Raw genomic sequence first — 25,524 nt, 5'->3', positions numbered from 1 at the left:
CTTCTGTTTAGGACACAAGTGGCCTTGTTGGGGGTGGATTCTGTGACCACGAAATCAAGGGAAGCAGTAACTAGCACTGGGACAGAGCCCATGGGCATTAGGTGCTCTGAGCTTAATTGCCCCAGGTGTGATGGGGGAGGGGGGGCTGAATGGTGCTTTTTCAAAGGAAGTGTTTGTTCTCTGCTGCCCTGTTGAGGCTGCAGAGATTGGTATCTGGCTTTGGCTGGGTAAAGTTCTTGGCGGTAGTGCCCTTTGGGGACCCATATGGGCCTCTTCCTTCTCCCACCTATTGCACCTCAGTGTTAGAACAGGGGAATGGCATTATTCGGTGGGGGCCCGGCCATCTGCCTCCTGTCGCCCGTGTTCCTGTGCATGTCCGTTCCTGATGCTGTGGGACCTGCTTTTCAGCACTGTCACCAGGGAAACTGGGCTGCCAGGCAACCACAAGCCAGTCCTTCATTAATTTAGATGAGAGAGAGGGCTGTAAATTCAGAACCCACTTCCTGCAGGCATAAGGGGTGGGGGCCCCATCTCCATATCCCTGGGCTGGCCGGAGGGACAGGCGGGGAAGGGGTTTGGGGCTGGCCCGCTCAGCCCCAGGAGATACCCAGCCAAGAAAGTGACTGCCACGCTTCCTGGGCCATTGGTGGCCGTGGCATGGGAGAGTTAAAAAGGGTATCCAGGGCAGCCCCCTCAAGTGAGCATTGTGGGTCCTGACCCCCCCCCCCCCCAGAATCCAGATTCCAGGGCCCCATGGCACCGTCCCCACCTGGACTTCCAGCTCCATTGCTTCCCTCCTCCTCCTCGTTTCTGTCAGCCTCACAAGCCCCAGGGGAAACACACCATAAATCATTACGTCTTGGAGACAGGAGCAGATGGAGGCTTTGGGGGAAGGGGAGGAAGCCAGGTTATGTTTGGCAGAGAAGAAAGCACAGTCTGGTAAGGAAAATGTTTCTGTGTTTAAGCTTCGAGGAATGTTAAATGCCTGGGAGTTGATATTAAAAGAAATACAAACCTTCCTACTGCCAGCTGACCTGGGCCTATGCGCGGCCAGCTGAGAGCCAGCATTCTCTGGAGGACTTCGGAGTCTCCCAGCCCTCTCCTCCCCAGGGCGCAGCCCTTGGCCCTCAGCTATGGAGCTGCCTTGCCCTCCTGCCCGTGGGTCAGGGAGGGGTGGGGGTGTCCTGCCCAGTGTGCGCCATGCCTCATAAAGCCTGCTCCCCCGTGATGCCCCACGGAGCCCCTGTGGATCACCAGGCTGGGTGGAAAGCCTGCGCTGAGCCAGTCCCATGTGGCCAGGCCCGGCGGAGCCACAGAACAGCCTGTTCCCACATCTTGCTCCCACCTCCCTTTGTGCCACGTGTCCAAGGAAAGGAATTGGCACCAGCCTCTGGCACAGGGCTCTGCTCCCCTTTGGCGGGCACTGAGGAAGGAGCTAAAGGTGGCCTTGCCATAGGGGCCATCTTTGGTAATATTCGGGTGACCTGAAGGAGAGGCAGGGGAGAGAAGGCCCATGCCTGTCTGCCACCTTCTTTCTAAGCCCCTTCCTACTCAGCCCATCCAAAGAACAGCGAGGGATTCCGTTTCCTGAGCTCCAGGTGTTTGCTCAGAAACGAGTCTCTCTCTGAGTTTGCCTGCTGTGGCAGTGGGGGCAGGGGATCTGGAGCAGCAGGCTGGGGGTGCGGGACAGCATTTAGTGGCAGACAAATGGCAGCACTGATCAGCAACACGTGTGTCCAGCCCTTGGGCTCTTGGAGGCACATTCCCAAACATGATCTCCTCTGATCCTCGCAACAGCTCTGCGAGGAAAATGACAATTATATCCTCCCCGTGAGGACACTGAGGCCCGTCGCCTCTGCTGACCGTGTGCAGGGCAACCATGCCCTCTCTGTGCTGTGTCCTTATCCCCCAGGCCTCCATCAAGGAATCTCCCAGGCTGGGTACAGGGCACTGGCATGGCTAGTGGCCCAGAGAAGGAGCCAGGGTGATATTCTGCCCCAGCACCCCACTTTATGGTATAAAGTGAGCCTAGTCCTTCTTTAGCCTGGAGTCCCTTTACATTGGCAGGGGATGCTTACCGCCTGGTGCACCTGGCAAGAAGCAGAATGAGCATGCCTGCAGAGAAAAGAGCCAGGGGTGGGGGACTTACCATCTATCTGCAGTGTACCCACCATGGGCTGGCTGCTCCAAGATCCATAGGGGCCTGGCCTCAAGATCGGAGAGCCAAGCCACAAGAGAGCACAACAAGATGCCAGTAATGATGGTGATAGCACCCCAGAGCTAGCACCCAGCACTTGCAGCTGTTTTCTCAGGGGTCTTCACGTACCCTGTGGGAGAGGAAAGCGATCGCAGTTGGAAAGATGAGAAGACTGAGGCACCAAAGGGGTAGGTGACCTGTCCAACGCCAGGCTGCCCTTGGGGAGGGAGACAGGACCAGAACCAGAACTGGAGGCAGGCTGGAGCCCTGTCCTCTGCAGACGTTCTCCTGCCTGCCGCTGTTCCCTGTGGAATAAGATGGAAAAGCGTGCAGCAGGAATTCAAAGAAGGAAAGACCACCGTGGGCCAGAATCGGGGAGGCTCCCAGGAGGAGGTGGAGTGAGGGGGATTTGAGAGCCCTGGATTTTTTAAAATTCCAAATGCAGTGTTTATATTAGAAGGAAAATTGCAGTAATAGTAAAGGGACTTGAAACAGAATCACGAGCCGTCCCTCCTCCCACTCCTCTGAAACAGCCATTCGACTTTGTGCCTTTTCCCTTCCGCAGGCATAGAAATTTTTATATAGCTTTAATCACAGTGTGTATTTTGTATTTTTTCTATTTTCATGTAATATCATTACCTCCCTTTTTTCTGGGGCTGTATGTAGTCTTTATAATTACCTTTTTTATTACATTACCCAGAGTAGATCTTATACTTCATAAAAATCATTTTACATAATGGCCAGCACATGAATTGCCATTTTAAGGTTCTGTGTTATTCTAGCAAGGTGGGCAGGCTCTGGATCAGCAGAAAGGAGCGGGTGGGCATTCCGGGGGAAAGGGCCTTTGTGGCCATGCTGGGAGGCAGGGATGTGCAGGGAGTGTCCCAGGAAATTAAAGAACCTGCCTGCCCCGAGCAGGAGGGATTGTGAGTAACACAAGTCAGAGGGAGATTGAAGGAATGAATGAAAGAAGAGATCAGAAGGGTTTTAGGCCAGAGGACTCCTAGGGGGCATTTAATCCAATCCTGTTTTGGGCCGAGAAGGAAACTGAGACCAGAAAGGGTGAGTGACAGAGCCACAGTGGTTGAGCAGGGGCTCCAAATTCAGGGACCCAGTCCGTTGGTCATGCTTGGTCAGCTGCTGGGCAAATGAATGAAAGAAAATGCTCTTAGATGGGGCGGGTGTCAGTCTGTGACCCTCAGGGATCTGCCCTTTGTCACTACAAATTTCCTGGAGCCTCCCCCACCCCCAGCTTAGTGCATTTCTCCTCTTCCACGGTCAGGAGCCCTCCCTTTGTTCCCCAGAACCAAGAGGCCAGTATGTCCAGATTTTCTGTCCAGGCCACCCCCACTGCCTGCCTCCTCCTTGCGGACCCACCCCCGCCTAACCGAGGAACCTCTCAGCCAGGAGGCCCCCCTTTGTCTGCCTTGGCTCCCTGGCCCCAGGGGACTCCCATATGTTTATCTCAGTCTATTTCCAACTATGCTACTCCAGGCTCCAGATGTGCTGTCCCCAACTGGGACCTACCCGCTGGCTGATTAGCATATTCCCAGGGCCCAGCCCTTGTTGACTGGCATGGCCTGAGGGGAGAGCTGTCCCTGAGGACCCCATAGCTCGGTTCCTGCCACTGACTCCAGACTAAAGAGGAGTCTGAGACCTAGAAGCTACCTAAGCCAGAGGAGCCCCTCCATGCCCCTGCTCCACCCCCATTCCTCAGCTCAGCCAGACGTGGCGTGGCGACAGCCCCCACCCTTGGCTCTGCCCCCCCCCCACACACACACACCCCAGGGTAGGAGGTGGCTTCACCTGGGAGTACTGAAGACCCTGGGGTGGGAAGGGGCAGGGTCCCAGGCCAGGAAGGAGGCTCCAGCTATCCTGGTGCCCTTCACCCCCAGTTGCAAAGTTCAGGCCTGATAGGATGCCTTGCCTCTGTCCTCTTCCCTTCCAAAGTGCAGAGCCCATGTCAGAAGGGGAAAGGGGATAGTTTCTATAACATTCTTGACCTGGCCTCTTGGAAGCTTGTGAGGGTTCAGAGCTATTATAAATGACACTCAGGAGGAGGTCACGAAGGCCAGTCCCCTGCCTTCAGTACTAGGACACAAAGCCCTGATGGGCACATCTGACAGTATCTAGACCCTCTTTTTTGTTCAACTGTGGTAAAATATACATACCATAAAATTTATCATTTTAATAATTTTTAGTGTCACCCGGAGGCATTAGATACATTCACATTGTTGCGCAACCATCGCCACCAGCCATCTCCAGAACTTTTTTTTTTTTTCCAGAACTTTCTCATCATCCCAACTTACCATACCCATTAAACAGTAACTTTCCAGGGGATGCCCGGCTGGCTCAGTTGGTAGAGCACGCAACTCTTGATTTTGGGGTCATGAGTTCAAACTCCATGTTGAGCATGGAACTTACTTTAAAAAACAAAACAAAACAAAAAAGGTAACCCCTCTGGCAACCACCACATTCTACTTTTTTTGTCTGTGATTTTGACCATTCCGGGGACCTCATGGAAGTGGAATCATAATGTCTTTGAGGTTTATCCATGCGGTAGCATGTGTCAGAGTTTCCTTCTTAAACTAACTTTTTTAATGTTCATTCATTTTTGAGAGAGAGAGAGCATGAGCGGGGAGGGACAGAGAGCGAGGGAGACACAGAATCCGAAGCAGTCTCCAGGCTCTGAGCTGTCAGCACAGAGCCCGATGCGGGCGGCTCTGAGCCACCCAGGGGCCCGCAGAATTTCCTTTTCTTTTTTTTTTTTTTTTTTAAAGTTTATTTATTTTGAGAGAAAGAGAGAGAGAAAGCACAGGTCAGAGAAGGACAGAGACAGAGGGAATCCCAAGCAGGGTCTACACTGTCACTGCAGAGCCCGACATGGGGCTCGAACCCACAAACCAAAGTTGGACACTTGAGCCAAAGTTGGACACTTGACTGACTGAATCACCTGGGTACCCCTCCCAGAATGTCCTTCTTTAATGCTGAATAACATTGAATGCATAGACCACAATTTGTTTATCCACTCATCCACCAATGGACATTTTGGTTATTTTTGACTTTCTTCCTTTTTTTTTTTTTTTTTTTAATTAAAAAAAAATTTTATTTTAAGTAGGTTCCACACCCAACGTAGGGCTTGAATTCACGACCCTGAGATCAGGAGTGGCATGCTCTACCGACTGAGCCAACCAGGCGCCCCTAGACTTTCTTCCTTTTAAGTGAGAAAAAGCCTGGTCTTTGAGGATGGAGATTTCATAGCCTCCTCCTCTCCAGACCCAAGATTCCCCACCCCCAGCCAACTGCTCATTGGTCTCCAGCTATTACCAGAAAGCAGGGCCCCACAAGTGGAGGACCAACTGGTCACTATTAGCCTTTTCTGGTTAAAACAGTTGCCTCTTGGCTTTCTTTCCCCCAATTTAGGCATCCCTGTCTCCTTGACCCTTATTTCCTCGGATCTCCTCTGCCCTTCCCTAGGTCATGGTTTATATGTACTGAGTGTGGAGGGAGTGACCCTGACGCTGAGGGTCAGAAGACTGCTATCTGGGGGCTGCAGTTTCTTCATCTGTTAAATGGGGATAACTGTTCCCACTCCGCCTTCATCACCAGCTTGTTGTAAGGCTCAGAGGAGCCTCCCTGAAAGAGCCATGCTTTCACTAGCTTCTTCATGCCTTTCTGCATACTGAGCACCCTCTAATTGTCAGGCACTATGCTGTGGATACGAAGAGTGAACAGGACCTCAGCATGTAGTAAAGAAAAGAGGAGAATTTTGATATGTCAGTGTCGTTGGGCCTTTGAGGCCCAACAGATCTGGGGTTCAGAGTTCAGCTTTCTTCTTTCATTAGTTGGGAGAACAGAGTAAGTTAACTTTATTTTCTGTTTTCTCATCCGTAAAATGGGTCCTAATGAGAAGTGAATGTGGAAGTCCATGAAGCCCTTGGCACAGGGCTGGCACAGAGTCCGTGCTCATCTAATAATGACAGCCCTTTGCCCAAACTGGCAGGTTTGGAGGGTGGAGGTCCAGGTACCCAGGTACACTGTCCTCCACCTTCCTACAGGGACTCCAGGTATAGCTCGTCAAGCAGCACCCCCTCCCAAAGGCTGTCACCTGCAAGTGGCCCCCTCTGTATAGACCTTAGGTTGGCTGAGGCCATATCTATTTTGTTATGCTGATGAAGGTCAGACCCGGCTTTGATGAACTGACCTCAGAGTAGGCTGGAGGGAGGTCAAGGTTAGGCCCCTTATCACCCGGCAGCCAAGATTTCCCTGCCTGGACCCTGGACTGAGCAGCTCTGGGCTCTTCCCTTGGTGCAGCTCTCAGCTTGGCATGGTGCGGTCAGGCCCAGAGCACAAAGTGAGTGAGGAGCCGGGAACAAGGGGCCATTGTTGGCCCAGAGTTGTTTCTGGTTTCAATTACTCTGCAGAGCATGAGGAAATTCAGAGTAAGCGTGGGTCAGGAGCCTGCTAGGGCAGGAGTCAAGGGCTCTCCCCCACCCCACATCCCTCTCTTTGGCCCTTGAGGGGTCTGTTGTCCCTGTTTGACTGCTGGAGGGCCAGGCATGTCAGTTTTATTGCTCTGGGAGCCTGGGCTCTGGGGCAGAGGCCTGGTTGACCCAGACATTTTTAGCTCTTGCCCACTCTGGTTCTTCATGGCTGGTGCCAGGAGGTGCCAGGGTCCCTCCCTGGGTGGGATCAACAGAGGGACATTCATGTGGGTCCTTGACACCTTCTCCCAATCGTCTTTCGGGCTGCGCTGACCACTGCTGGGCCCCTGGATCCTGGGAATGGCCTGGTTTTACCTAAGGGTGTGGGGGCAGCTATGAGAAAGCCTTGGGGCTGGCTTTTCCCTTTCATTCCACCACCCCAGCCCTCAACCCCTGGCCTGGCACCCACAATGCTAGGCAGTTCCCTCCCCTGGGATGCTGCAGTGGCCATGCTGGGAATGGTGTTCCGGCCTTTCCCCCCAGAAGGTGGAGTCCTCCCCTGTACCCAGCCTCAGTCCTGATGTGCACAAGCAGGGGAAGCGTCTGCCTCTAGAGTTTGCGTTTCATATCCCTGCTGCCTGCTGTTCTCAGAGCTGGCCCACGCAGGGCTCTTCTCTTTGCTGCTGCCACCACCACCAGGCCAGCCCAGAGGCACATGGGGACAGGGGAGGTTTGGTGCCAGCACTGTTCCTCTCCCTGCTTCAGACACTGCCTCCTCCCAGAGGTCTTGGGACTGGAGCCATTGTCCTGCCCCACCCCATCCCCTGCCCGTCTCAGAGCTGTTCATTCCCACCTGCTGTCACTTCTCAAGACTGGTCCAGATGCCTCAGTTACACTTGGAGAGCAGGCAGCAGGATGGGGGAAATCCAGGGGCGGGATACCTTGGGAGGGCCAGTGCCCCGCTACCCAGAGACTTCCCCACACTTCTCCAACCTCTCTCGTTCCACCCCTGCTCAGCCGCCTCCGCCTCCCAGGTGTTCCTGATGTGGGGAGGCGGACTCTGCCCCAGTGGATTCTGGAGATGGGAAGCATTCAATAGGAAACAGCTGGAGGCTGGAATCTCCCTCTTGCCCTCCTGCCCCTCTTGGGAATGCCACCTTGAGGGCAGGCCTGGTGCCCACTCCCTAGGCCCACCTCTCGGGTGGGTGGCAAGCAGAGAAGCTAATTCAGAGAGGACCTTGGGAACTGACTCATTCAGGGCCTGAGAGTATCCAGCTTCTCAACAAACCACAAGAGGGGTGCTGTCTTCCCAGCTCTGGGGGCTCCCAGACTCAGGCGGAAGAGCTGGGTTTGATCCCAGCTCCACCACCTAATAGCAAGGTGGCCTCAGGTGACCTCTTGAGTGCTTCCTCTGGAACCCGTGTGAATATTAAATGAGATTACAGAGGTGACTGTACATTTCAGTAACCGCTGAGCTCCCTGCAGGCAGAGGCTGCAACTTTATCTTCCTAGAAATCAAAAAAACTGGTCTCTGGGTGGTCTTGCTTTTGATTTTTTTGAAAAGATCTCTGAGAAAAGGACTTAGTAGAGGAATTGCCAGGGACATCCCTGAGTGAGGGCTGAGGTGGATATGAATGCTCACATGGGGCACCTCACATGGGGTCTGCCAGCCTCCCTCACTGTGGGTGCTGCAGACCCAGCCGTGGCCCCTCACTGCAGCCCAGCCTTTGCCACGGCACTGAAGGGTGTGAGCAGTGGTGGCACTCCGCAAGGGTCTGACCCCCAGGCGCAGCCCACTTCCCGTGAGCTGGGACAGGAGAGGCTGGGCACAGCCTAGCCTGCTCATACCCTTAGAGGCAAGAGCTGGGCTGTACTGGCTTCAGGACCAAGGTGACCCAGAAAGCACCAGCCTGAATGACTCGGTGAGTGTTATCCATTTGGAAGGCCTCCGAAGGGAACCCACACCAGCAAAGCAGAGGCCCACAGCTTTCCCAAAGCAAAGAGAAAAGTAGAGATAAGACACGAGTTCAGAGCCAGGACTCTGACCTGGAAGTCTCCTTAAAAAGCCCCTCATCTCCCCAGCCTCCACATCTCCCCGCCCTGAGGGCAAGCAGGGGCCAATGGCTGTGGTTAAGAGAAACAGCAGTTCTCATGAGAACCATCCCCTGGAAGGAGGCTAAGGGGCTCCAGGTTCTGCCTACTGAGCTTAGGGGTTGCTGGGAGGGACCTGGAGCACCCCATCCATCCTGGGCTTTAGCCAGGGGCCTCTTCTTTCTTCTGTTTTTATCTGACTGGGGGGCAGGGAGACTTTGGTATAAGATTTCATTTGGAAAGAAAGGCAGAGAGTGTCCTCTGCAAAAAAAAAAAAAAAAAAAAAAAAGCATTGATGACCATTTGTCTGGTCCAAGCCCCTGTTTTAACAGGTGTGGAAACTGAGCTCAGAGAGAGAAAGTGGCTCCTGAGTCTCCAGTGACCAGGCAGGACTCTTGCCCAGGTTCCCTGGCTCCCAGGAGCTTTCTTCTGTTTATTTGGAGCTGAGAGTTGAGTGGAAAAGAGTTGGTTAATCATAGAGCAGGAGAAAAAAAGGCATAGGGCCTCACTGGATCCTGACTTACTTTCAAACCTTCCTGTTTGAGGCTGTTGTGTCTTCAGCATGAGGCCTGGGGCGGGGGGGGGGGGGGGCTGCCTCTCCCCCAACACTGTGCTGGGAGACCCTGGCCACATACCTCCTTCTGGTGAGAAGGAGCAGGCAAGAAGTCAAAGGGGTCTGGGTGCTGGTCTGGCCATGAGTTGTATGGGGAACAAATAGAAGGACACGGTAGGTGTGTTCTTCCCGCTCTGTCCCTGGGTGGGGTTTGTTTTAGATAAGCGAGATGTTCCCAAAGTCTCCAGTGGGTTTTCCAGCCATTTCCATGACCAAATATGCCATGAGAATCACTAGGGGTTGCCAGGGATGTGCCATTTGGTATAGTTCTATAGGATAAGTACAGAAGGAGGTGAGAACACACATTAAGGATGCAGGGATACAGAGCCAGGAATCTTAAGGGGAGTGTCCTCGTGCTTTCTCACAGCTGCTCTGGGATGTACCACCTGCCCCGCCAGTTTGCACACCCTGCACGAGGGCCCCGGTCTGTCTGGGCTCCGGCTGCTGGCCCTGCTGGTTCTCTCAGGCTGGACTCCTGTGCCTGTCTTTGGGCGGGGACTGCCTCGGGCTTCCTTTCTGCAGCCCTCCAGCTTCAGACTCCATCATGCTGTCCACCACCACCTTGCTCCCCAGCTCTGCTCCCCATCCTCAGTGCAATCCCAGGGATAGAGGATCAGGGTTCTAGTCTGGGCTGGGGGAGAAGAGGGAAGTCTTCTGCGGAAAAGGGGGTCACTCCAGAGAAGTGGCAGCAGCATCCCAAAGTCCTGAGAAAGAACCTTCTTCCTAGCATTCACAGGCTGGAGGATTTGCCTGGAAGCCGTCCCCACCCCCAGCTGTCACCAAGGCAGCACTGGTGGCAGTCCCTGCCTCTCCCGCCCACACATCTCAGGCTGCATCTATTCCCTGTTGACCTTTTTTTCTTCAGTGATGCCGCTACTGATCACTTTAACCCGATTTTGCCTCATGCAGGCTTGTGCTGGGTGCCTGGCCCCAACCGCCCCAGATATACACCCCTCCTTAGGTGGAACCTAACCTGCACCTCCCTAAGGGCGGCCCTTCTTGTTCCTTCTGCAGAGAGCCTGGAAGTGGGGGGTGCAGAGAAGGGATGAGGGAAGACAGGACAGTCTACTAGGAATGTTTTTAATTCCAAAGACAGCGACATCTGTTCGTGTGGGCCTTCCCGCCCAGGCTCTGTTTATCCAGACAGGGGGCCCTTGCATGTCCTCAGCGGCGGGTTCTGCCAGGTGTGGCTGGACGGAAGGGATGGACAGAAGGGGGAAGGGGATGCAGTCCTTTCCTGGGTGGTCAGGACAGCCTAAGCCTAGCCCATCCAGCAAAGATGAGGAAGGGTCTGTGGTGGGCTGGAGGGACTGGAATTCAGACGGTCGCTTTTGAGGAAGTGACTGGGAACATTTGTCTTGCACAAACCCCCTGCAGCCTGCTCCTAGACCATTGATTCCAGGAAGGAGTGAGTCAGGCTTAGGGAAGAGAAGGCAAATCTGTGCTGTCCCAGAGAGAGCCCCCAGCCCACGGGGAGGAAGGGAAAGATGAACATCTCAAGGGAAGAGCCTCCCAACTCGGCTACCCATCTGCTAAGGCGCTTATGTCGCCATGGAGACCAGTTGGCCAGCTTTCACCCAATCAGAGTTTGCTTTACCCAGACAAGTATTGAGCCTGGGGTTCCTATGACAGGCAAGCATAGGGCTTTGGGAACAGGATCTAGACTGCCTCCCTTCTCCCACACATCCAGTGGTGGGGGAGGCACACCTTGTCCCACAGGGTGCAGTTTGGGGGAGTAAACTGTACCCTGTGGCATATGACCCAGATAGAAGGAAGAGAACCTTAGAAAGGCAGCAAGGGTCCAGTTTTGAAGTTAACCAGCTGATGGTACCAAGCGTATCGACATGGTCAGAGATGTTAATGGCACCTTCCCAGCCAGTTACACAACCAGCGGTTGCACGTCAGCTGAAGGGTTGCAGAGGAAAGCCAAGCGGATGGCCTTTTTCCACAGCTCTCAAGGCTCATGCCAACCCCTCCTCCTCCAAGAAGCCTTCTGCGGTTCCTCTGACTAGAAATTTGCTCTCCTTTCCTTCAACTGTCATTGCACTTTATCTGTGCTCTTCTTAAGGCCTAAGACTGGGTTTCATGAGAGCTAAGGTGATGCTTTGGCCATCTGGGTATGGCAGGCACATGGTAGGCACACACTTGATATGTGTCAAGTGAGGGAGTGCTTTTCTGCTGCCTGTTAAAGGTATTTAAGCCCATGTCTTGCTCTTCTCTTGGGCTCTCAGCCTTGTCAAGCACAGACTTTCGATTCATGTCTGTGATGATTCCTCAGCCCCACACCCAGGGTCAAACACATAGCCAGGCCCTCAGTCAGCGCCTCTTGAATGAAATGAATGAGTTGGAGAAGTGAAGACTGCAGCAGTGAGCGACGCCTTCCTGGAGGAATGGGTTTTGTGACAGCCAGGGTGGGGAACCTGCCTGGCCCCTTGTGGGACTGGAGGAAGACTCTCTTCAGAGGGAGCATCTGGTGCCCTGGGAGAGGCAGATTAGGGATGGGTCAGGAGGGATAGGGGGCCTCAGGCCTCAGCTGGGCAGGGGACACAGATATGTCCCTGCCTCTGTGGGTCTCTTTCTCTCCCCCTCAGGGAGTACCGGGCAAGGTGTCATGGGCCGGCCGTGTTTAGCTGCTGCGACTTTGGGCAACTTTGGCTCAGATGTGAGGAGACTCCGTGCAGCCTTGGCAGCTTAGCCCTGTCTGCGCTGTGTAGAAGCAGGTGTGGAGTGTGGAGCCCTAGAACAGATGGAGCTGGCCCGGCCACCCTGCAGGGACACCCAGAGCCCAGCAGAGCTCCAGGACCCCACTTCTACCCGCCAGGCAGAGGGAGTGCAGAACCAGATCCTGCAATGCAGGATACGACAGTGGTGCTGTCCGCCGGGCCTGTTCTGGCTGGACCCAGCATGGCCTTGGGTAGGGTGCTCAACTTCCGGTCTCCTTCATTTCCTCAAATGGAAAATGGGGGTGCTGGTACTGACTTCGTAAGGTTGAGGAATCACGAAGTGAGTTAATCCATGTGGCTTAGCACGGTGCCCATCACACCGTAAATGCTCGGTAAAGGGTGGCTTTTATTATGACCAGGTCTTGGCTTTCTTTGCAGTGAATCCCTGCGTCGGGCTCCATGCTGAACATGGAGCCTGCTTGGGATTCTCTCTCTTTCTCTCCCCCTGCCCCTCCCCTGCTCATGCTTGCACGCACTCGCTCACTCTCTTTCTCTCTCTCTCTCTCTCTCTCTCTCAAATAAATAAATAAATAATAATATTTTAAAAAGGAAAAAAAAGAACCAGCCACACTTCAGTGAGGCCCAGCGGTTGTGAGCACCAGAAGCTTTGAAAGAGACCTGTCACTCCCCAGCTACAGTTGTGTGACCTCAGGCAAGAATTTTCCCTCCCTGAGCCCCAGTCCTCAAAACTCAGAAAATGGAGACAGTAACACAGGCATCACAAAAGTTGTAAGGCCTAAATGCAGTTGGATATCTGAAAGCCCTTTGCATGAGACCTGGCTCGTGGTTGGCATCCTGAAAACGTTGGTTTCCTTCCTGCTGTGAGCCCAGCTCTGCATAATGTGATGTCTCTGGGTTTTGTGTACCCTAACCATCTGGGGGCCTTCCCCCCACCCCCACCCCAACACCAGGCTCTAACTTGGTGATTCATTTCTCACTCTGGTTAGAATGTTTACCAACTTGAGGGTAAAGAACAAGTTCGTTCTTCTCTGTCTTCCGAGCCACCCAGCCCAGACAAAGTGGCTGATTGCCCTTTGCCAAAGTGGCTCTGCCCGCGGCAGCACAAAACTGTTTGGGGTTTTTCTGGTGAAGTGCATGCGGCCACTGTTAAAAGTGGCTGTGTGAGGGGCACCTCTTGCTGGGCATTTGTAACCAGTGTCATTCTTGGCTTTTGCTCATGTCCTTGGAGAATGGCCCATGGTGACCAGTTCCTTCCAGACCCCTAGAGCCCAGGAGGCTGCCCCACTGGAGAACTTCGTTATTCTTTACATTCCGAAGAGGTGGTTTGTGAGTGCCAGTCCACACATGTCTGGTCCTGTCACCAAATTGGCATCCGGGGAGGTGCCTGGGGGCAGGAGTTGAGAGTAGGGGAAGCAGAACTCCAGGGCAGTGCAGGACCTTTGCCTGGGACAAGGGCAGTTGTCCATGGCCAGAACGCAGCTCCTGCCCCCTGCAGACCCCCCTCTGGCTTCCTCCCAAGCCCCCCTCACATCCCCCAGGCCCCCAGGGAGCAGCCTGGTGGTGAAGGGGTTAGCCGCGGATGGAGAGGGGAATGGACTGGATTGTGTTTAGCTGCTTGTCAAACTTTATTCAGTACTTGGGCTGAGGGTCGGTGAGCTGGAGCCCCAGGCTGCCAAGAGTTAAAACCCGGAGGTTGGGTTTTTTGGAGGGGCAGCCGCCAGCGCCTCCTTTGAGTCACTTCCTTCGGTGGGGGCGGGTCCCCGCGCGGTCTCGGGAGGTCCGTGGCGCACGCACTGGGGCGTCCCTGCGAGCCTGGCGCGGACCAGCAGGCGGAGAAGAGGGCCCGCCGCCACCGGTGCGCTCCTCTGGGAGGCAGTCTCCGGGGAGGGGAGGAGAAAGCGGAGCCGCACACCATGCGCTTCCCTGTCCGGCTGGAGTAACAGTCCAGGCCAGCCCGGGGGCTGAGCGCTCCGCACGCTCCCTCTATCTTCGCCGCTGCAGCTGAGCCCCGGCGGCCAGGCTGCCCGCGCCTCTGCCTCTCCCGTGTCCCCGGAGCTGGCACCGCAGGCCCGGTTGTAGTCCGGGCCGGGTCCTGCTGCCGCCGGCATGACCGACATTCTGCCTCAGCCCGACTGCAGCCTGAAGGCGGTCTGTGAGCCCCTGGAGCGCTGCTGCCTGGATCGGCTGGAGGAGCCAGGGAGCAAGCGGCCCCCCAACACGGGCGCCCGGCTCTGGGGCCGGGTGCGCAGCAAGCTGCTCCGCCAAAAGGTGCTAGGAGGGGGGGAAGGGGGACCTGCGTGGGTGGGAGGGCCGGGGACTGCTGGGGCCGCTCTGTCCCCCCCCCCCCCCAACCCCCCTTGGAGATCCGCTACAGCTCCTGCCTGATTACCGAGTCCTAGGACAGAGGCTGGGGTAGGCATGTGGGTCTGTTGTAAGTGGCCTTAATTTGATGATTAATGCTGTTGCCACCCCCACCCCTGACCCTGGCTGTTTTCTTTGCATCTGTCCCTGTCTCAGGAAAAGGGGGGTTGTTGTCTCCTGTGGGAGAGGACAGCCTGGCTCCTTTCTGAGTCTATACAGGCAGGAATGTGAACGGTTAAGCAAGGGGCTCCTGGGTCTCAGTTCCCCCTACTCAGGGTGCCCACCCCCTGTGGGACCCCCTTCCGGAATCCCGTGGACATTGCTGAGGGGCACTGGCAGAAGCACTCAACACCACTGGCCATGTAAGACTTCTTTGTACGGGGCTGTGGGCATCATGCCCCACCAGGGAGGACGGGAGCACGGTGTGGAGGTGGTGGTGGTGCTGAGTCTGGGGGCTACAGCCTCCAGGGGCCTGCCTTGTCAGGGACCACCCAGATGACTGCTGGCCCAGTTCCAGCTGGGCATCAGGCAACCCAGTCAGCGTGCCAGGGGTTTCCTGACCCAGCAGGCAGCCTAGACCAAGCTGTGCCAGGGCGGACTGCCTGTCCTGCCTGCAGCCCCAGACCTTGGTGGGGATTAAAATCTGAGATAGAAGCCGACTGTCCTGCAGCTGGGCAGGCTGCCTAGGGGCTGGCTTTGGGCCCTGGCATCAGGCATCTGAGGAGGAACCAGACCCAGCACCTAGTACACAGTAAGCACTTGATAACTGTGCCCTGAATTCACTGCCTAAGCAAGATGTCGCAGGGTGCCTGTCCTCGCTGGCAAGGGCCATGCCCATCCTTCAAGGGAGGCTGTGGCTGTGGCTGATGGAGATTTCCAAGCCATCCTGCAGCTTGGGGAGGAGGGGAAGGGAGACCCTCTGTGTAGGTCTTTACCTCCAGCCAGCACCTGCCAAGAGGAAGGGATCTTGGGCCTGTTGGCTCCTTGTCTAGTTTCACCCCTTGCCAGTGGGACATACTTGACCTCCCAGAGGTGACATCAGTCTTGGAAAGTGCTGGACAGGCAGCAACTTGAGCTGTCCTGCGTTGGCCCCTGTGTCACCTTCAGCATCTCCAGGGACCAGGCTAGCAGAGCCCTGCTGGCCTCAGCTGCTCCCGTCGCCCCTCTGTGCTGAGGCAGCTCTCTGTGCCCGGCAGCCCGGAGCCGTCCCTTCCCTGCACCCCCCTCCCCGGCCCCTGCTGAGGCCAGCAGACACCAGCCCAAAGCTCATTGTCCATTCCCAAACCTCCAGGTTGGCAAGAAACTGCCCCAGCAGGTTCCTGGCCTGGTGCCAGCCAAACAGAGCCTTTCTGGTTTACCTGTGCCTTTGGGGAGGTGCCTGGCAGGTAGGGGGCAATTTTTCAACCCCTCAAATCCCAGACTTTCTGTTCTTTCGCCGTGCGTGTGTGACTGGCAAAATCAAGAATCCGCCTCAGGAATTCTTTAGGCAGCTTTGCCTCTGGGGGCCTCTTGTATCTCCACGTCTGGTGGTACCCTCTGGGCAAGGGTGGCAGGCCAGCCAGGTGCTGAGCAGCTGAGGCGATTGTTATCCGTGCAACCGCAGGGTGGCTCTGGCACTAGGGTACCCTGTGTGGCCAGGGATTTGGTCCTTTAGTTCCCGCTGTGTGACAAAGTATGTCAGTGTCACAGACACGAGGGTCTGCATGGCGGGACATTCATTCACCCTGCTGAGCCTGCCTAACTGTACCCAGGCTGGTGGGTGAACAGGCGGGCCTGGGGGGCCAGGCCCTCTGCCCACTCCCCTTCTTTCCCCAGCTGCATTAACCTATTTTTTGCAGGGCAGGCGGCTCACTGTCAGCCAGGGAGGGGACTAGGATCAGGCAGCAGCTTAGGTGGCATGGGGGAAGGGCGCCAGGTACCACCCAGCCTGGCAGGCGGGGTCGCCCATTAACTCCTCATCAACTTTGCCCTGAGGATTTGATGCTGTGGATGCCAAGACACCTGTGGCCCTCCTGCTCCCTTTTCACTAAAGATTTGTTAAAGGCTGGAGGGGGTGTATGTAACTTATCTGGGGACCCCTTGCTGGGGCTAAAGAATGTGTTCAGATGGGACAGTCCTAGTTAGTATTAACCTGTGGGGCCTCTGCAGCTGCTGGAAGGGGCTTCCCTCTGGGTCCCAGGGGGCTGTGTTTGGGGTTGTTCGTATCCCCAAGGGGAGTTCTGGGTCTGAAGCCTCATTCTGGCCTCTGACTTGGCAGTTGGCGTGTGGTGCAAAGCGTTTAGCAGAGGAGACACGTGGCATTTGGGTTTGCGGGCTCCACCAGGGCTCTCGACACCGCTTCGCGTTTCTGCTTTCCTTTTCCTTTCCTTTTTAATTTCTTGTTTTTTAATTTTGCGCTTCAATCACACTACCAGAGATGAGGCTCAGCGCCTGCTCTTCCTCCCATCGCACCTGCTCCTGGGGCCCTGGTTTGCACTTTGCAGAGAGAGAGGCTGAAGGAGGAGGCCCATCCCCCACCCCCTGAAGTATCCAAAGGTTTTAATGGGGTCACTTGTGGGAGCCATAGAGAAGCTAGCAGGCCCCCCATGAGGCAGAGGCCAAGCCAGAAGCATTGGGCAAGGGGCGGGGTGGGGGGGTTGCCTGGAGGTGGGGACTGAGGCTGAACTGGCAGGGCCCAGAGGATGCCGGGGAGGGGGGGGTTGAGGACAGTTCTTGATGACTTTGGCTCTGCTTCAGGGGTTGCCACAGGGCGTTGGGAATCCCCTGCCTCAAAAGAACTTCTGCCAAGAAGCCAGAGGCCAGCAAGGTAAATGGAAGTGTTTCCTGCTGAACCCCAGAGTGTCTGTGATAGGGTTTGCTTCCCTCTATTTCTGGGGAGGGTCAGAAGTGTTGCCTGAGGAAGGACAGGATGGGAGCCCCCTTTGGGTCACTTGTCTGGGGAACCTTAGGGCTCAGGTCCTTCTCTTTGCCATCTTGACTGTGACCACAGGACAGCTCCTAGCCCCTCCCAGAGTCTGTCATTGAACTTGACAGTTCTTCCTAACAGGTATCACCGGATACTCAAACCATGCGTATATCCCCGAGGCTCACACAGCCATCCCCTGGCTGTTCTAGGTGTGGAGGGTATAAGGGTGCTAGGCTATCAGATACAGGTACATCTTGGGCTCATTAACTGTATTTCATAATCTGGCTCTGGATGCCAAGAAAGATCTTGAAACCTTATGCAGTAGACATCTATCCTGCCCTGGCTGCCCACACACTGCCCTGCCCCTCGCCCCCTGCCCCGCCTCCTCTGCCATATCTGCTAGAGGGAAGAGACCCGTGTCTATGTCTTAATCATTCACGTGCCCACTTGCACCCCTATAGTGATCCCTCAGCTGTAGGAAAGGGACAATAGTGCCTCTCCCTCAGGCTGGAGACCCCTGTGGCCAGCCCATTTACCTCCTGGGCTTCTGTGAGAGCCAGGATTGTGATCAGGCTGGCTGGAGAGTTAGCAAAGGGGAATGGAGTAACATCCCCACATTCTCACAGCCATGAAGCTTCTTACAGCACTTGCTCACTGGGGCCATATGGGTGATCTCCTGACCTCCAGTGCCCCTACTTCTCCACTGAGCTGGCTCCCAAGAGGGCTATTTGATTCCACAGAGCAGGGGTCCTCAACTCTAAGAATCTGATGAAGGTTATGGAGCCCCCATCCAGACACAGAGCCACCCATATGCACAAATTGGATGCTGTTTTAGATACAGTTACAGATCCCAAGGTAGGAACCCCTACTCTAAGTGCACTTGGCAAGTGCTGTTTCTTTGCACCTGGGGAGGTTAGAAAGGGCACTGGCTGTCTCCAGCATCTCTGTGGTCCACAGGTGGCTTGGCCAGGCAGCCATGCTGGGCTTGGTGCCCCAGCTTTTAGATGGCCCCGGACCAGGGGGAGTTAAGCCTGCCAACCCAGGTGGTTCCTGAAAGGCCAGAGCTGTCAGAGCCCAGTGTTGCAGGAGTATCCAGAGGCAGCGAGGCCACAGGAGGGCAGACATTTTGGAAAGAACCCAGAAACTTCTGCAGGAGCTAGTTTGGGGGAGTTGCCAGGCACTGGTCAGGGAGCACAAGTTTGGAAAGCCCTCTGCTGAGTGGCCTTGCCTGCCAGCTTCCCAAATTGTCGGGAGCTGGTCAGCAAGTACTGTCTTGGCTTCCTTTCTCCCTATCAGCTCATGCTGGGGACAGGAAAGATATTTGTGTTCTGACTGCTCCCTAGCATCCTAGAGGAACACCCATTCCCCCATGTCTGGAACCTGCCTGCCCAGTCCCTGGGAGAAACCAGAATCAGTCCAGGATCCCACTGAGCTTTAGATTAAGGCCACCCCTGCTGCATTGTCTTTTGTCCCCAGGGTGAGCCTAGAGAGGTGGTAAGCCACCTTGGGAACTTGCCGTTAGGATTCTTCTGCAGAGAGGCTGGGAGGGCCCTGTCATTCCACAGTGATTTCCTCAGCCAGGAGCTAGAACCTTCTCTGTCCTGGACAGTGATCCCAGCCAAGGTTGGTGCCTCAGATGGGCACAGCCAGAGCAGTGACAGCCACAGCTCTGCTTCCCATCACATGCTTGAAGCCTTGTTTGTGTCCTGGCCTCCTCCTTGGAGCACCCCGCCCTTCGGGCTCATGCGGCACAGGATGCCAGAGAGGGCACCAGGCTGGTGGGAGTCAAGAGGCCTTATTTTTCTAACTCTGAGCCTGCTGTCTTTACTGGCTGTGTGACCTTGGCCAAATCTCTTCACCTTTTTGATTCTCTGGCATCAGTATCATGAAGGAGCTGAACAGGATGATCTCCTAGATCCAGCTCATGTGATGATTTTGGCCATGTCTCAAGATTCCTGTTCCTAAGTCTTAAACTCTCAACACGCTGAGAAAGTCTGGGTGGGAGAGGTCACAGGGCTGCCCCTGGGCCAAGGCCAGCCATTCACTGAACAAAGGAGCTGAGAGGTGAGCAGGAAACATGAGACTTCTTGACCCCTGTCCTAAAGGAGCCTTGGTGGAAAGGCATTGCTTTCTCTCCACCCCCCACATCCCACTTGATTCATTTGGTCTCTGAATATTGATGGGTGCCTTCCATGTACTAGGTGCTCAGAGAAGGCAGAGAACCCTTAATCTCATGGAACTTTCTGTCTACAGAGGGAGTCAGGCAATAAATGAGATCATTTCAGGCTGGACAAGTGCTGGGAAGAAAATAAAATTGGGTAATAGATTAGAGAGTAATGAGAAGGGAGAGGCCTTGCCTGAAGAGGTAATTTTGAACTAAGATTTTTTTTATTATTTTTTTAATTTTTTTTTAGCGTTTGTTTATTTTGAGAGACAGCACAAGCAGGGGAGGGGCAGAGAGAGAGAATCCCAAGCAGTGTGATTCAGTGCAGATCCTGACTTAGGGCTCAATCTCACCGCCTGATCATGACCTGAGCCAAATCAAGAGTCAGATGCTTAACCAACTGAACCACCCAGGTGCTCCTTGAACTAAGATCTAAATGACAAAAGGATTCTGGAAAGATCCAGGATAGTGCATTCCAGGCAGAGGAACAGGCAAAGTGAAAACCCTGTGGCCGGGGTGGCCATAGCGTATTTAGAAGCAGACAGAGGCCACGGGAGAGTATAGGAGATCACCCTGGATGGAGCAGGCAGTGGCCAAATTGGGTAGGACCTGGCAGGCCGTGATAAGGAGTTCAGCTTTTAATCTCAGCACAGTGGGAAGCCCCTGGGGAGCTTAAGCCTGGTTTTAGTGATGCAGACACACTTTGAGCACTTGCTGAGTACCAGGTCATTCCTAGCCGCAATGTGAGAGGTGATAACCTAAGAGGTGCTAATATTATCTAGTCTGTTTTACATGAGGAAACGGGCTCAGGGACTGACCCAGCGTGACCTGAGTGGCTTAGTCCAGGAGCCAGCACTTAAACTCTGCTCTCAGCCAGCATGCCGCCCTGCAAGGTGGAGGTCCAGAGCCCCGTGGGGGCCTATGACTGATCCTCAGTTGCCCGGTTGTCTGGGTGGTCATAGAACTCAAGGGGTCAGGGCCGGGTGCCCTGGATAGGGTGCCTTGCTGCTTGGGGACTCGCGGCCTGTGGGACCAGGGCAAGAGTGCACTGAGAGGCCCTTCGGCGCGGGCACAGGCAGCAGAATCGCCAGGGCTACTCATTCTCACGAACAGGCTCTGTGCCCAGACTGTGTTCCTGGCCTGGTCAGGCAGGATGAGGTCAGCTTCAGAGTAGGACTTTCACAATGCTCACCGAAGCACTCTGAGTCCAGAGGGAGGCCACCGAGCCCGTGGTGGTCCGGCAGGCCCTTGGCCTTCCCATGGCAATTAGCATGAAACTTCCTGCTCAGGACCTCAGCCTCCCACTCCTGACTCTGGAGATGAGGCTGCTCTGGGCTGCCTCTGTGTTGTTTTGGCCGCAGCCAGTTCCTTTTCCCAAGAGCAACCCTGCCTTCATTACCCTGGTGCCCCCAGTATGGCCCTGAGCCGAGGCAAGGCAACTTCCTGGCTGTTAGCCTGGGGCCCGGTTCTGGGGTGAAATGTCCAGGCTGTCTGGAGCAGGGAAGGCAGTGTGTACGGGCCAGCCCTGAGGAAGGCAGGGTCCCAGGGCTCTGGGAGAGATGCCCCCAGCCTTGGGGGTCTCCCGAGGCAGCCCAGGGTTGAGGGCAGGCTGAGCCACTGGAATGCAGACCGCTGGGGAAGGCAGGTCACAGTGGGTGCTATGAGGCTAACCTGGCTTCAATAAAAGCCTCATTCAGAGCTGCTAAACCCTTTCCATATGTGGGCCTCTGAGAACTTCAAAGTCCAGGGGGGCGGGGGAAAGGGAGGCGAGATCCTGGTGCCTTGCAGTACAGAGTCTGCACAAGCCTATCATGCAGCGGGCCTGGGAGAGGGTACCTTGACCCTGCAGGGTGAGTGCTGGAGGGGCACTCCAGCAACCTGTTTGGCCTAACGGTGGGGGAGTCAACCCCTGGGAAAACGGGGTGAGTTTCTGAGCCTGACCATGGTTTCCCCAGGCCCAGCTGCTGAGCTGGAAGCCAGGATATAGGCCCTGGCGTCCTCCTGCCACCCCTCCCTGCCTCTCTGTGAGCTTCTCTCAGAGCAGCCACGTTGACGGAATCCTCTAGTACCCTTCCCGAGAGGGAGGAGAGGCAGGCTTTGGCAGCTCCCCGGTTCCCCTGTTGCCAGCCTTACCATGCCTCTCACGCCTGTGGTCTGTCCCAATGACAGGCTGGCCTGGGTGTCCCAAGGGGACCCAGCCCAGAGCATGTGGACACACTTGGGGGAGGGCAGGAGAAGGCCAGCCCGGTACCGCCACCGTGGCCACCGGCCTGGGAGACACAGGAAATGTACTGCCGTCAGGACGCCTGGCTCAGGGCCTGGTCTCCACAGCCCAGCACTCGGCCTCTGGCAGGCATCCCCAGAAACACTGCCAGCCATGTCTACCTTCCATTCAGCACCCCGTTCACCTCTGAGGGTGACGACTCCAGTATCCTGGATTTGCTGTCCTTCTTGTTAAGAAGCACTTAGTTTTTATTAGCCCTACAAACGAGTCTGGCTTCGAGAGAAGTCCATGCCACCTCCCAGGACAGGCCCGGGATGCCAGGCTCCGGACTCAGAAAGCCAAGGGTAGAGCAGCGCTGGAGTGAAAGCAGAAGCGAGGCCCCCAGGGACAAGAGGTCAGGGATCGGGCAGGCTCCGCAGGGCCTCGGGGCTGTGCTGTGGAAATGACAGGGTGAGGTTCTGAGGAAAGGGACTCCGAGCCAAGGGGCTGTGGGGAGGGGGTGGGGGTGGGCCTCGGAGCCCCTGGGGTCCCTGGTGAATACTGTCTTCATGGGTCCTCGTCACCCAGTGAGCCCTTGTGTTACATCCCAAAGTAACACACCGATGGCTGCTCTGTGCCCCTTTGTCCCCTCCCACTGGGACTGTAGCTGTCAGTTCCATCTGGTTATCCCCACTGCCCATAGACAGCGTGGTACCACCACAGGCCCCCTGTGAGGGCGTGTGGGAAGGGGCAGTGGCAGAAATCACCAGAAGGCTTTTGGGCGAGCTGCCTGGCTATGGGAGTGTGGCACTGTGGGAAGGCTGTGGGCCACCATCAGAAGGACTTGGGTTTGAACGTGGGCTGTGTCACCCACCCAGGGGAGCAGCAGTGGGGACTCCAGACTCACTGGTGCCTCTGAAAGCCCCAGCACTGAGAGGTGGCCATGAACAGAGGGAAGGAGATCCACTGGGGTCACCTGCCCCAGGCTGGCGAGAAACGGGTTGGGAGGAAGGGGTTAGGCTTCTCAGAGGGGACCCTTGAGGATGTTCCTGCAGAACGAGTCACAACCGCCATCCACAGGTCGCCTAGGTGAGCTCAGAGCATCCTCCCCTGCCGTCCTGTCCTCCGATCCCGTCAGCGCCCCTGTGAGGCCGCTGGGGTTTCCTGGCCGAGATGTGAGGTGGGGAAGCAGCTACCCAACTACCTGCCGCATTCACTCTGAGAATGTACGCCTCCGTCTCCTGAGCAGGAATGCAGGATTCCAAGCGCAGGAAGGATTTCAGTGCAGGTGACCTGGTAGTTCTCTTGTGGACATCCATCCCCAAGGTCAGCTGTCTCCTTAGCAGAGGTCTGAATGTGCAGCCATGACCCGACCTTTGCCTAAATGCAAAGGCAAACAACATAATTGAGGTGCTCCCGGTGGCTGTGTGTGGCCCTCTTGTTCATGACTTTCTCCCGGATGTCCTGTGGCTCATTTCTGTCTCCTGCCTGGGCCCCACCGTGGGGGAGCCCCAGCGGCATGTGTATTACCTGTAGGGTGAAGGAGGAGTCCTCTGGGGGTCTCCCCCAGCCTGGCTCTTCACAGCCCCATCTGTCTCCCCCCTCTCAGGTGATCTGGCAGCCCCTAGGTACCCGCTCCCCAGGGCCAGTGGCGGGGGGGCATCTATCTGCTGGGACTGGCGGGTAAGTGGTCAGGTGTTCCTGTCCGCTCACATCCTGGGGGCTGGCTCTTCCGCCCCCGGCACTAATCTAATCAGGAAATAGCAGAGTCCACATTTCCCAGGGGTTATAAATAGCCACAGTAGTTCAGGCAGCATCATTTCTCTGGAAAATGTGCCACGTTCCTCTCCACTCCTCACCCTCCCTTCTCTGTATTTAAGTGATGTCCTGAAAATAGTCTTGGTTTCTGGAGGCTGCTGGCCTGCTGAGAGACAGAACTTCATTGTCAAGACACCAAGGGGCTAGGCGGGCCTCCCTGGAGCATACCAGGGCCACACCTGCAAAGGGGATCCAGAATATGGCAGCGGTGGGGACTCCCAGGAAGACACAGAAGTGCCACCTTCCTCAGACTTGGCCTCAGACAGGCTGGAGTGTGTGAAATGACAGCAAATGGTGCCAGCAGGCTGCAGAGGGACAGGGTCTCAGTGCCAGCAGGAATGCAGAAGGGAACTGAAGGCCTGGGGGTATCCAAGGAAGGCTTTCTGGAAGAAGCAGGGCTAGAACTTGGCCTTAACATCAGGAGTGGCCTTTCCTATGTCTCACATGCTCCCAGGAAAATGTAAGGTTGCCGCTTAGCAGCTAGAATGGAAACGATGGGGAGGGAGAGAATGGCTGAATTGTACTGGAGGCAGCCCTCCAGCACCCAGGCCTGCCTGTGGTGTCAGACCAGGCACCGGGAGGCCTAATGTCTCCTTTCTAAGCAAATCATGGAAACAGCTCATGTCTTGTTGCCGCGAGGCACAGACACCAGCTAGGTCCTTTACACCTTATTTTGCAGGGTTGGCAGAGTAGGTAAGTCGGGGAGACTTGATTTTGTGCCTCAGCTCTCAGTTCCTAGGTGTGCGGCGCTGGGCAAGTTCCTTGCTCCCTTTAAGCCTCAGTGTCCTCATCTGTAAAATGGGGGCGGCTAAAAAAGGCTTAAACCCCACAGGCTTGTTATGATGATTAACTGAGATGCTGTGTGTGAAGGGTTTGTCATCCATCATGCCAGACTCCTATAAAATGATCAGAATGCATTAGTTCTGTTAGTATTTTCCGTAACAGTCCTCTGAGGTGCTATGGATGCCCTATGAGGAAGTTGAGGTTCAAGGAGGTTTAAGTGACTTGCCCAGATTCACACAGGGGAGTGGAAGAAGAGCAGTCATTTGGACCCAGATAGGCCTGACTCTCAATCCCTGTGCATCCCCACTTGGCTGTGTCCAGATGCCACTCCAGGACCCAGGGAGGGACCACTGGCTCCCTAGTCCATGGCAACTGCCAGGAGGTGCCAGATCATGGGTGGTTAGAGCACAGGAGGGGCGTTAGGTGCCGGAACCATGGAATCGGCCTGAGGCATATGCCAATGGCTGGAAAAACCAGAGTTAAAAGGGCCTGGTCCGTCCAGATTGTGTGACCCAAAGGTGGTAGCCGCAGTTGACAAAGCACCGTTTAGCTCTCTACTCCAGGTGGCCACTGCTAGAGGATAGGGCTGGGGACAGACCCGGCCCTATGTCCAAGAGCCAGCATTCTGGATGGCAGGAGGGAACGATAAGGGTCAGCCTGTGCTACAGGCCTGGTGAGGGTTTGAGATAAAAAAGGTTTAGGGAGAGGGAGGTTCCGGGGCTTCCTTTGGGACCCAGTAGGATGCTTGGCTCCAAATCTTCTGAAGTAACGAGCCTGGACAACAGCCAGGCTTCCCTTGTGTGTTTGAGGAGGTGCTGGGGCAGAGTTGGGGAGCATGGGGGTTGCTCGGTCCTATCCACACTGCTCTTCCTCTGTCCCCTTCTCAATTCCATCTCTCCTCTGGGCAGGGAACCAATTGCTAGAGGCTGGGCCTGGACCAAAGCTGGCCCACATGCAGAACCCCCCCCCCCCCCCCCCGGCCCCACTGCCACCTGCCCGCAGCTGGCGTGGATGATAGAAGGTGCTGGAAGGACTTACTTGGAGCTATAGGAAGCTCCAGGGCCCAGCCCACTCCGGGCTGACCTGATCGTTTTCCTCTGTGGTGTGGGCCTGCTAGAACAATGGTGTTCACACTGCTGCACACACACTCCTGAGGGTGCAGAGAGCTTTTCCAGGGGGTGTGTGGGCAGGGAGAGTTTTCAGAGCATCAGTCTGCAGACTCTCAACTCCCACAGGTGCTATTACCACAAAGCAATCTGCCTGAGAAAAGCCTTTCACCTT

General features: G+C 55.6%; 1 protein-coding gene across 5 annotated transcripts in view; it reads left to right on the top strand.

Moving 5' to 3' along the window:
- ABR (ABR activator of RhoGEF and GTPase) overlaps positions 1-25,524 on the top strand; it is a 182,802-nt gene that overhangs the window by 145,415 nt on the left and 11,863 nt on the right. The window contains exon 1 of one of the 5 annotated variants that reach the window (XM_060646875.3): positions 12,651-14,277. The exons of the other annotated variants lie outside the window; for them this stretch is intronic. Coding sequence (XP_060502858.1) covers positions 14,116-14,277 — 162 coding nt within the window. The 5' untranslated portion in view covers positions 12,651-14,115. Of the gene's footprint in view, positions 1-12,650; positions 14,278-25,524 lie in introns of those variants that run through there. 5 annotated transcript variants of the gene reach the window in all.

This window comes from Panthera onca, chromosome E1 (assembly GCF_046562875.1).
Source record: "Panthera onca isolate mPanOnc1 chromosome E1, mPanOnc1 haplotype 2, whole genome shotgun sequence".
NCBI lineage: Eukaryota > Metazoa > Chordata > Mammalia > Carnivora > Felidae > Panthera > Panthera onca.
Note: the sequence above shows the minus strand (reverse complement) of the source record. Positions and strands in the feature narration are given on the sequence as shown.